Source organism: Hippopotamus amphibius, chromosome 12 (assembly GCF_030028045.1).
Source record: "Hippopotamus amphibius kiboko isolate mHipAmp2 chromosome 12, mHipAmp2.hap2, whole genome shotgun sequence".
Taxonomy (NCBI): Eukaryota; Metazoa; Chordata; class Mammalia; order Artiodactyla; family Hippopotamidae; genus Hippopotamus; species Hippopotamus amphibius.
The window spans coordinates 70,959,754-70,972,351 of NC_080197.1; the positions used below are offsets into that span (position 1 = coordinate 70,959,754).

At 44.7% G+C, this 12,598-nt stretch overlaps 1 protein-coding gene across 6 annotated transcripts in view; it reads right to left on the reverse strand.

The window, feature by feature from the left end:
- ETV6 (ETS variant transcription factor 6) overlaps nucleotides 1-12,598 on the reverse strand; it is a 238,572-nt gene that overhangs the window by 14,422 nt on the left and 211,552 nt on the right. For all 6 annotated transcript variants that reach the window (XM_057701540.1, XM_057701539.1, XM_057701541.1 and 3 more), the window contains one exon: nucleotides 4,688-5,233. In XM_057701540.1, coding sequence (XP_057557523.1) covers nucleotides 4,688-5,233 — 546 coding nt within the window. The remainder of the gene's footprint in view (nucleotides 1-4,687; nucleotides 5,234-12,598) is intronic.

Genomic DNA, 12,598 nt, shown 5'->3' on the forward strand with positions numbered 1-12,598 from the left:
GCATTTGGCATTTAGAGATGCTGCACCCCATCACCTAGCAAAATGCTGGGCACAAAGAGATACATGATAATTTTTGAATGAATGAATGTACATAGTTTAAGTATGTAGAGCTACACTTCCTCTTCCTCAGCTGTATTTTATGTATGTTAACAATGTTATTGTAACTGCTCAGCAATCAGTCTGCCATCTAGAACTTATCTCCTTCCTTACATCACTTGCCATTGTTCCTTCCACATGTCTTAGGCATGCCTCACTATCTGAGGTGCGAGTAATTCCTTGAGAGCAGGGTCGGTGTTTTCTACCCCCTGCATCCTCCGTTACACCCTATGATTCCAAAGCATCCTGAATATACAAGCAGACAGTTCTGTAGAACAGGGAGCAGCGGACTCGTCCTGTAAAAGGCCAATCGGTAAATATTTTAGGCTTTGCTGGCCGTCCGATCTCTGCTATAATTCCTCAACCCTGCCAAAGCAGCCAGAGACAATACTAAGTGAATGGCTGTGGCCATTTGCCAATAAAACTTGCTTTAAGAAAACAGGCGGCGGCTGATTTGACCCACAGGCTGGCATTTCCAGTCCCGGGTCCCAAGGAAACGTGTGTTGGAAAGAACACTGGATGCAGCTCAGCTTCTTCATCTGTAAAAGACCCTTTGAAATCGCTGAGTTCTAAGAATGATTTTTAATATATACTGAAAACAAAGCATCACCCTTGCTCACTGCCAGTACCACTCTTTGGCTATGAAACACGCTGGTGAGACACAGGCCAGTAAAACATTTGTGGGCTAAGAAAATGTTAGGTGACAGATGCCCCCCTATCCCCCTGCCACCAAGCAATTCTTTCCTGAGGATAATAAATAGAAAATAGCACAGAAAGAAGCAACTCACTCAGTGCTGCACATACCACTGGCTCTTCAATTAAAAAAAATGGAACCTAAGAATCTTCTCTCACTCTGTCCTATGTTAAAACTCTCTCCTACAAATGCCAGCCATTCCAACTTGTTCAAGTCAATAACAGTCCTTGTTTTTTGAAAAATAAGCAACACCTTTCAAAACAAGCTACGTGTTTCTGTTTCAGTCGATCTAATTTGTGGTTTGTATTTAAACTATCAACTACCTCTTGGATTTCCTTTATTGAATATTTTAGTTTTTCCACCAGGTAAATACCTATGTAAACTATCATAACTTTGCATGGGAGTCTCTTAATTGTATGATGTATCCCAATTTCAGGGAGATTAAAACGTGAAACAAAAAAAGAACTGATGAGATATGATGGATTCTTAATGAACCTGGATTCCTGAGTTTACTTTCCTGTCTGAAATAGAACAAATATCCTGGGCCTTTATCTTTGTTTTGGCGATTTCTCCATCTGGAACGGCCTCTTTTTCTCCAGTCTCCACCTGTCTGTATTCTAAGCATTCATCTAAGCCCAGTTAAAAGGCAGCCTCTCCATGAAGCCTTGCTGACAACTCTGCTGTAATGTCCTACAGCACTTATTTGGAGTTCTTGGAAGACACCACGAGCTGCACTTGCAGATAACTGTCCCCAGCTCTTTCGTGACAAAGATTGTGTCTTTCAGCTCCTCGAATGCCCCACCCCCATGCATGCAGAGCAGTGCTATAAATCAGAAGGTGCCCAAAGGCGTACACCCAGGAATACCTGAGCAAATGCTATCTGAATGGATGGTTTACTTTTTGATCCACATTCATAAGTAGTGTTCTTGGACTTCCCTGGCGGCACAGTTGTTCAGAATCCACCTGCCAATGCAGGGCACACAGGTGCAAGCCCTCATCCAGGAAGATCCCACATGCCACGGAGCAACTAAGCTCATGTGCCACAACTATTGAGCCCCCATGCTACAACTACTGAAGCCCGCGAGCCTAGGGCCCACTCTCCGCAACAAGAGAAGCCACCGCACTGAGAAGCCCGCGCAGCACAGTGAAGAGTAGCCGCTGCTCCCCGCAACTAGAGAAAGCCTGCATGCAGCAATGAAGACCCAATGCAGCCAAAAATTAATAAGTTTATAAAAAGTAGTGTTCTTTTCCATATCCTCCAGCTATAGTATTCGTCAGCGTGACACCCAGCAGCACCTTCTGTGCCCTCTGGGCTCATTTGAACAGCATAAGGAACTAAGTTTTCCCGTCTAAAAGCTGCTTTATAGAGCTCTGAAGGACATCTGTGGCTGTTCAGTAATGAGCTTTACATCGGATCACACAATGAATTTGAACTCCAATAAATGAGTCAGTTCTATGAGGAATTCTTAGTCCAAAGAAACACCAAAAGGGTAGGAGTGGAGAGACAGGGATACCACAAATGAGAAACAAAGAAGCCTGGAATTGTGAGGAGCTCTGCTCAGAGGGTCACAGGATCAAGACGAAATGTTAGATCACAGACTTCCCTCTAGTTTCACCCTTGAGAAAAACAGTGCCTTTCAGTTACATTAGCTAATCCTGGATTTGGTTAAATTAGTGACTACAGACATATGGAGATTATAAAACTTCTGAATATACCAAGAGAGTAGCACAATTTTTGAAACCCATGTTAAAAAATTTACAGATCTACTAAACAAGGGAAAAACAGTTCTAAGCCTAAACAATTTAACTTGATACAGGGGGCTTATCTTGGATTCCTAAGAAATCTGTGGCGAGGACAGTGTCACAGAGGAAGTGGACCAGCAGATGGTGATGAGGAAGGCAGGAGTGGTAAGGGCAGCCCAGAGACAGTAGCCAATGCGACAGCAAGCTCTGTCCTGTAGCCCCACCCCCAGCTCCTATGCGACCTCTGCTTCTCTGGCGCTCAGTTTCCTCTGAGGTTTCCCCTGTAAATGACCCTTTCATATAAAATGAACATAGCAACGATAAGCTACCTCGAAGAGCTGTCCTGAGGATTATAAACAAGTGGAAATATCCACAGGATGTCTAGAACTCCTGTACAGACCATGCAACAAACAAGACAAGCAGGGCATATACACATAAGAAGGAAAGCCTGGCAAGCCCAAGACAGGTCATTTATATTATTCACAAGAATACTGACCCCATCCTCTTTCTCCAATGAGCTGGTGAAATTCACATGCTTTGCCTAATAATAAGCTCTTTGCTACTTTATCCCCTATTCTTTGTTTTCATAGTTTCTTTTCTCCATTATTAAAAAAACTTTATGTAAAGGTAGAAAGAACAATAATAGAAACCCTTGTGTACCCAACACCCAGCCATACACCCATCAGCTCATGACTAACCTTATTTTCTGTACACCCCCCACATTCCTCACTCCCAATCCTGTGCGATGCTTTTGAATCGCATTCCAAGCCTAGATCATTTCATTTTTTCACAGTTTTTTTGAAACACATACGCCATAGTTCTTGGCCATTTGATTTTCTTGATTCAACATTCCTGATGTAAATTATTTATAATGATAAAATTGAGGCGACACTGGAGGTGCCCTTGGGGCCAGAGAAAAATTTAGAAGCAAATGACTTCAATAAAAAAGGGACACGGAGTCAAGGTAGAGGAAGTTAAAGTAGCCTGAGGACCCGTGTCATCACAGTGCCCTGAGCACTGCTCCATCCTGAGCTTTAGCTGGACATCAGTCCTGGGCCATCAGCTCGAGGAGGAAGGGGCACACCTCACCTTCCCCTGAACAGTGCTGACCTCTCTCCTATCTCCATGTCTCCCTCCATTACTGGGCCCTTAATCACCTTCAGCATCGAGCTACTGCCCTTCCTCAGTTCCTCCAGTCAAAATGTTCCTTCTCTCTGCATTACCTCCACAGCACTGAATTATCCTAGCATACAGTAAGCACTCAATAAATGCTTGTGCATTGACTGAATGGGGCAGAGAGAGCTTATTTCCTTCTGCCTTATAGCTTAGCGGTTTTCACATCTGTCTCTCCCAGTAAATTTTAAATCCCTTGAGGAAATAATTGTATTAAACCAGCTCCATGTCCCCTACATCCTAATGCGTTTATATCTGTGCACAGTAGGTGCTCAAAAAATGTCTTGTGAATGGAGAGAAGCTCTGGGAAAAGAGCTAGCTTTGCCAAAAGGTTAGAGGATTACAAGCTTCTGGAGAATGACTTCATGTAAATTATGGGCAGACCAGCACAAATACAATGTGATTTTCCCCCCCACTGGTTTCCACTGGTTTCCACTGGTTTCTCGTCCTAAGGAAGCAAATTTGGGCTTGTCATCATAAAAGGAAAAGAATTCGGGAGTGGTTTCCTCTGTCCAAATGACCCAGCAACACCTGCCTCCAACACCTAACCCTGCTTTTCTCTCCTACCCCCTCCCAAGGTGAAGGCTCCGTGGAGTTACTGCCCAGAGGATGGAATTACAGGCTTGAATCTGAGACAAAGGTTCTTTATGCTGCTCCTGCTTATTAATTAGCTGCTGGAAACTTCAGGACAGGGCCATTAACATGCTCATAAACCTCTGATTTTAAATGTTTTTGCTCCGCCACGACTCTGATGTGACTCTCCTTGTAAGCTGAACGGAGGACGTTTGTTTCTTAACATTGCTGAGGCTCATTAACTCCTCCAGCCCAGCGGCTCATTAACTAGCCCATTAGGGATCTCGCCTCCTGCAGGCAGAAGCCTCCACTTGGCCTCCCAGAGCCCCGGAGGGCACCTAATTGGGATGGTGTGAGGCTCCAAGGAGAGCAAGGGGCCAGGGCGCGGCGAGGGCAGCACTCACTTACCTGCTATCCTCCCGATGGGCATGGCGTGCTCCTCGGGCGGGGAGACGGAGACCATGATGTGGTTCATGTACGCCAGGTCTTCCCGATGGGAGAGGTTGATGGGTTTCCCTTCCCGGTGCAGCCCGTCCTCGGAGAGCCGGGACTGCTTGAAATCCACGGAGTGCCGGGGGTTCAGGATCAGAGGGTGCATGATGGGACTGGGCATCAGCTGGATCACCCGCGTGCTCTCCTGCCGGGGGCTGGAGGGCTTCTGGTGGGGCTCAGAGGACGGCGGGCAGTGATTATTCTCCATGGGAGACACTGACAGGGGGTAGGACTCCTGGTGGTTGTTCTCCTGGTGGAGCCTCGGCCCCTGGGCCCTCTCGGCCGGGGAGAGGCGGCGGATCATGTTGTCCAGGGGGGACCGGAGGGGCCGCTGCTCGGGGTCGGGAGAAGGCCGGTGGTTCGTCGTGATAGGTGACCTGGAACGGTGCAACAGTTCAATGGTGGGAGGGTTGTGGTGTACATTCTCCACGGACGGCCTCGGGGTCCTCTGGACACAGTTATCTGTGGAGCAGAGGGAAGGACAATCAGAGACCCCGATGGGTGGTCAGGAGAGGGACCTCGCCGCGGTCCTAAAGGTGGTGCAGGGTGTACCTTTCTTCCCGGGATGCAGGGTCTTTTTCACCACTTAAAAAAAAATTAAAGTGCACATACTTGAAATTCTTTTCCTGCCGCTGAGCAAGCAAAGAATGTCTACAGACATTCCATTAATCACCTACTAGTGGCTTATAAACACGAGGAAGCCACACATTCATTCTTTATCTTTTTGTTACTTGACTCTTCACGTTGTGTGGCTTTCAGGGCCCTTAAGGGTTTTTCTCTAGGTGCTTTCACTGACTGACATGTTCATAGCCCAGTTTTCATATTCTCCACCTCCAGGAGTTGTCGGTATTAAGGATAATGGTGAGGATAAAGCAATTACTATACATCCTATGTACTGGATTATACTATTTAAAATTTACAACCCACCTAAGCAGAAGATACTAACTACCATTACTCCCATTTGACAAGACAGTAAAAATGGAGGCATAAAGAAGTTAAGCAAGTTACCCAAGGTCACCCAAGCCAGTTAGACTCCAGCCAGATTCTAGAACCCTATGTACCCATTAGAATGTCTGCCTCTTTGCTACGTAGAAACTGGGACGGGGGGGGGGGGGGGGGGAGTCACACCAAAACCTGCTCTGAACAGTCACTGTGGGTCTAACTTACAGAAGGACACTCCTGTACTTGAGAGAACACTGAGGATCATTTTGTTTCTGCGTGCACAGTCCCTACAGATGGTCAGATACACAGCGTTAAGTAAGAAGACGGAGGGATGGATTCCTGACAATAAATACCTCCACCTCATCCCACCTGAACTTTCAAGCTGGAGACATCTGAGCAAGGACAACATGAGACGTGTACCGAGCTCAGCAGCAGAAGTAGCCCCAGGGGCTGGGTTGAGGGAGGGACCAGCACATACGTGGCTTTAGGAGTCCTGCTGAGGGTTGAAAGAACAGAAATCTGCCTACAAAAATGGAGCTTTCTCCAGGGCTCCATACTCATCTTAATGTGGTTTCTCTGGCCACATCTGTTCCCAGAGCCATCTCACCAAAAGGATGTGCATCCTTGCAGGTCCCTGTTCTAGTCAAAGACTTGTCCATGGTTCTAAGTAAAGCAAGTCAAAGATGCCTCCTTTATCCATTTCAACAACACCTACATGAAGAACACATAATGGGATCTGGGAATCTGACAGGGTTAGTGCACAGAGACAAAGGTGGTGGTTTCTTAAAGTTTTCCATAGGGTTAACAGGCAAATGGGGACTCCACTAGATCTCACAAATCATGAGGCAGTGAACAAAAGAAATACTGTCGTGATCATTAAAAGATCACCTGCCCGAAGGCCAAGGGCTTATTTTGTAACCACTGTATAACACGCTGCCATGAATTTAAAAGTACTTAATCACTGGAACAGCTATCAACAGAAGACTGGTTTAACACATGACAGTATATCTCTAAATGATGGAGGACTATGCAGCTATAAAATGGAATGAGGAATAACTCAGTAATAGTTTGCTAAGGACTGGTCTCCAGGCTCTATGGTTAGATGGGCAAAGCAAGGTGAAGTATTTATGGTTTGCTACCATCTTTCTCATAAAGGAGAAGGGGATTCCAGTGTCAACAATGGCACAGTGGCTTGTATCAGACTAACTTTTCTCCCTATAGAAATGATAGAATCTGGATAAAATATATTTATAAAAGTTATTGAGGGGGACTTCCCTGGTGGTGCAGCAGTTGAGACTCCAAGCTCCCAATGCAGGGGGCCTGGGTTCAATCCCTGATCAGGGAACTACATCCCACATGCCACAACTAAGACGCAACCAAATAAATAAATAAAATATTAAAAAAAAAAAAGTTATTGAGGGTACTGGAGAAAACTGACGGGGATTTTATTCTTGCAAGAAAGGAACTGCCCAGAGTGGGACCCAAATTTATACAGCTTTCACTTAGAAGGGCCTTCCCAGTCCACGTAGCGTGAGGCAGCTAGAAAAGGAACAGAAAGTTGCTTGAGATGTCAGGGAGAGTAGAGTATGAAGCTGCCAGAAGGGCAAAAAAAAAAAAAGAAAAAAAAAAAAAAAAGAAAATGAGTTCCATAAAGGAGGGAGCCACAAAGAGAGTAGCCACTAATTGGCACATAAAATTGCCTCAAATCCTCAACATGTGCTTCTGAACAGCAATGTGCAGGGGAAACTCCAAGGAGCTCAGTGAAAGGCAACAGCCATATGGTTCAAAGATATGAGCAGAAATCTCAGCTGCTGGCCACAGTACTGGAGACAGAGTTCAGAGCTGGAGTTCTATCAAGGCTCTGAAAATACCTCAGGCTGTTTATTATCCCAGAATGGCCACACCTTGGGAGTAAGGACTATGCTCTAGGACAAGGTTAAAGGCAAAACTGAAACAGATCTTCCCTAACCAAATATAAGACCAACCAAACCTCCACAAATTCAAAGTGACTGGCAAGTTATTTAACTGCCTGCTAGCAGGAAAACCAACACTGTTCAGAGGAATATAACACAGTCTCTACAATATGTTATCTATAATATTCAGCATCCAAAAAAGATTTCCTAGACATGTGAAGAGATCCCTATTCAAGAGGGATGGCAGTCAACAGAAGTCGACTCAGAGATAATCTAGGTGTTGGAATGAGCAAAAAAGAAATTTCAAGTAGCTATTATAAATAAGTTCAAGCACTCACAGAAAATGATGGTCATAATGAGTGATAACAGATGGAGACAGAAGAGAAATGGAAACTATCAAAAAAGGTTTTTGAACTGAAAAATACAGTACTTGAAATACTGGACTGGATAGACTTAACAGCAGATTGGAGATGACAGAAGAAAGGGTTAGTAAACTTGAAAACAGATCAATAAAAATTAAAAACAAAGAAACAGATCTTCAGTGACCTGTGGAACAATATTAAATGGTCTAAAGGAAATGTAATTGGAGTTCGAGAAGGTGAAAACTTTTTTTTTAAAGGAGGAGGGTTTTTATTTCACCCCCTGCCACCCTCAACAGACAATTTAAAAAACTGAATTATTTTAAAGCAAATTAGAGATTGTGATATCCCGCCCTAAATACCTGTGTGCTCATCTAAGAAAATAAGATGATTTTCCTGCACAGTCACAGTAACATTGTCAAACCAGAGAAAACAAAGAATGGGAGAAAAAAACCTGAAGAAATAATGGCCAAATTGTCCTCAAATTTGTTAACAACAACAACAGTATACAAACTTAAAAATGGAAGAAGCTCAGCAAATTCCAAGCAGGATAAATACAATAAAAGCTACACCCAGGCACATGGTCAAACTGCTGAAAACCGAAAATAAAGAGAAAATCTCGAGAGCAACCAGAAGGGAAAAAAAAGTTACACCACATACAAGGGAACAGTGATACTAATTATGGCTAACTTCTTTTTTAAATACCTAGGAAGTGTGGAAGCATGTGCTTGAGAAAGATATGAATGGAGACCTATAGACTGAAGGAGACTGAAGGGACACATCAACCATTTGCAAAGCAGAGACAGACCCTTGCTTGGATTATGATTCAAACAAACTGTAAAAACACTTATGAGGGGACTTCCCTGGTGGCACAGTGGTTAAGAATCCGCCTGCCAATGCAGGGGACATGGGTTTGATCCCTGGTCTGGGAAGATCCCACATGCTGAGGAGCAACTAAGCCCATATGCCACAACTACTGAGCCCATGTGCTGTAACTACTGAAGCCTGTGCGCCTGGAGCCTGTGCTCTGCAACAAGAGAAGCCACTGCAATGAGGAGCCCACGCACTGCAGTGAAGAGTAGCCCCCACTCACCACAACTAGAGAAAGCCCCCGTATAGCAACGAAGACCCAATGCAGCCAAAAAAATATTAAAAAACAAAAAAGAACCATTTACGAGATAGTTGGAAAATGTAAACAGTAATAAAATATCATATGATGATACTGAGGAACTATTAGTTTTCAGGTGATGTGATGGCTCTGTGATTATGAGTTTATAAACAGAATTAAAGTGCCTAATCAACCTTGTAAGGATACAGGTTGGGATGACAAGTCTTCCTCACTTTAACCTCAATGCAAATAAATGCTTACAGGATACTGATAAGGCCTGTGGGGTTAACATTAATGGCTGAAATTATTAGTACGAGAGAAAAGATCTACAATTTTGGGGGGATGAAGCAAGGTTTAGCTAATACGGATCTCAATTCTGCCATCCATAATTAACAAGGAATTTATCTTTTGTCCATGGTTCACTTCTCATATGTCACAGAATATATGATCCCGGTAAGCAGTACGTAAGATAGTCGCATTTTGAAGTTTCATACATTTTCTTCCAAATGCCATTTACAGAATGTCTCCCTTTCCTTAAAAGCTTATTAAGGTTTAAAAATACTTCAGGATGATGAAGACCATGTACTGAGAAATCCTATTTCCTGAATCCATTTCCCGTCTTACAAATTTCAAAACGGACACAGGCGTTGGCCAGTAGCCTGGTTACCTGCAGGTTTTCTTTGATGTCCTGGGCGTCAAGGCTCAGTGGATGGGTGTGCACTCAGGGCGAGCCTTAGGAAGTCTGGGAGGACTAGGAGGGGAAGAACTTTCGTGCCAAGGGTAAAAGAGGAACTGATGTAATGTCCTGGAGAGATTTCACTCTCTGTTCCTGCCCAGATTTGGGGAACAATGAAGGAGGGAGACAGTGCTCTGGATAATCCAACTCCGATTTTACTTTTGACCCAGGATCTGGGCAGGAACAGGACTTGGATGGGCCTGATTTATTTATTTCTCTGCAGACACCACAGAAAGAGGAAGTACTTGATGAAGTTGATAACATTAATGGTAGAGAACTGGAACTGAGGGTATTTAATTCCAGGCTCCTGGTGGTCTGGGCACAACCACTGTCAAGGCTGAAAGGTCTGCCCTTCCAAGCTTTGTTTCAGTTTGCAAAGCACGCGCCCACGTATGGAGTGGGCTCTGACGTTGCTACCCTGCTGCCTCTGTTATTATAAGTTGGCAGCAGGGTATGGAAACTTATGAGACCAGAGCCGGCAGGCAGAGAAGCTCCGGACACAGGAAATGCACTAAGCGGACAGTGGGTGCATTAAATCCCCCAGATGTAGGAGTCCTCTGTCTAAAACAAGAAGATGTTTTTTTGGTCTGGCCTTGATGTCTGGGTTTGTTCTTGGTGAATTGCCCAGCTGGAAAACTGAGAAATTATCCCCATTGCCCTTGGTCTGAAGGTCTTGATACGGGAGGGAAACGTACGAGGAAGGGAGAGGAAAAGCGACATGTAATTGCTCAGTGTGGGCTTAGTAGGAGTGGAGGCAGGGAAGGTACCCAGGACTGGTAGGGACCTCATTCTGGTTGAAAGTACTTTCTGATCCCAAACCTTTCTCTTTGTAGACCTCTTTTAGACACAAATAATCCCTTCTCACTACCAAACAGACCCCAGTAAATTAAGACTTCCAATGTGATGATCGCAAAAAAGTCTGATTTCTTTTCTCATCCTCTTTCCTTTTACTTATTAGAAAAGTTTCTCTACTTAAAATTCTCAAAATTCAACCCCATTAAATCATGTCATATAATGAATAACTAGTAGACCTAAAAGACAAAGTAAGACTCTGCCTTTGGTTACAAAGTCTTGGTTTCTGACTAGGAAATTTCCAGGGCAGAGCAAAGGCTAAGATCAAGCTTACGATGCACACACCAGGATCACACTTCCCCATCATGCTTTCCCTAAGGCCATGATGATAATAAGAGAGTGAGGTCCAATTCAATAGGCCCAGCAGGTAACTCTCATCATCCTTAGTACACTGTGATCCACATTTTCCCCCCCGAAAACATCATTTCCCAGCATGATTTTGTAAAATATTAGTAGGAATCATGAATGATATAAAGATCTATACAAAAAGTAAAGGCTCTAGGTCTTGAGATGGAATCCAAAATAGATTTCATATATATATTCAGATTTCATACAACTCCCCCTGTTAGGAGTTGACTTATGTGCCCCCCAGCCTCCAAATTCATATACTGAAGTCCCAACCCCCAGTACTTCAGAATGTGTTCTTTCTTGGGAAAAGGATCATTGCAGATATAATTAGGTAAGATAAGGTCATAGTGGAGCAGGGTGGGCCCCTTTTCTGATATGACTGGCGCCCTTCTGAACATGGGAACTTGGACACACAGACATGCACACGCTGCACAATGGGAGGGGAGTGTTTTGCCACACAGTCCTTACAATATGAATTGAAGCAAAGAACTTTCAGCGATGCCAACCATATGCAAAGTAGTGTCTCAGAAGCAGAATATGCAAAGAGTAAAGAAACACGGTCTTTGATCTCAAGGGCATCATAGTCTACTGGAGAAGGCAGACATATCAAAACAACAAAAGGCTACAGGTGCTGAATTAAGCATCAAGGCACACAGGGGTAAGCCATGCAAAATCTAAAAGCCAAGGATCTCCAAAGATTGCCAGCAAACCACCAGAAGCTGGGAGAGAGACACAGCACAGATTTTCCCTTGCAGCCTCAGAAGGAACCCACCCTGCCCAGACCTTGATCTTGCACTTCCAGCCTCCAGAACTGTGAGACAATACATTTCTGTTGTTTAAGCCGCCCGGTCTGTGGCAGCCCTAGAAACCACCTCTACTACCACCTCCCCAAGAGGTTCAGCCGAGATTGTCAATCAAGACTTTCCACCCACCCTTTCCCTGCCATCTCAGTGTTTCCACCTCACTCAACTCCCTTGTCACATTCGGTTGGTGCTGAATTCCCTTGTAGGGCCTGAGAAGAAAACTGCCCTAGCTTGGAATGTAGGATTCACAGAAGTCTGAGGTCATAAACAATAAATCCTATGGAAGCATCTAGAATTTTATAAACAATGGGTGAAAGGGGCTCAAGGAAACAAAACAGGTAGCCTGCAGGACTCTGAGGCTTCATCTTCATCACTGTGGGCAGGACAGCCTCCAACAGGCCACCTCTGCCGGTGGTTCAGTGCAGTGTGAGCAAGTCTACACCAGCCGTAGAGGAGGCTGTGTGCTTCTGGCTGGACACTGGCTTTGCTTTTCCCAGGTGGTGTAGAGGAGTCTCCCTCAGTCTCAAGAAAGCCCCACAAAAGAAGTGAATGCAGAAATCAAGGGATCCCGGGACTTCTCTGGTGGCACAGTGGTTAAGAATCCGCCTGCCAATGCAGGGGACATGGGGTTCTAGCCCTGGTCCGGGAAGACCCCACATGCCGAGAAGCAACTAAGCCCATGCGCCACAACTACTGAAGCCTGCATGCCTAGACCCCGTGCTCTGCAACAAGAGAAGCCACCGCAATGAGAAGCCCTCGCACCACA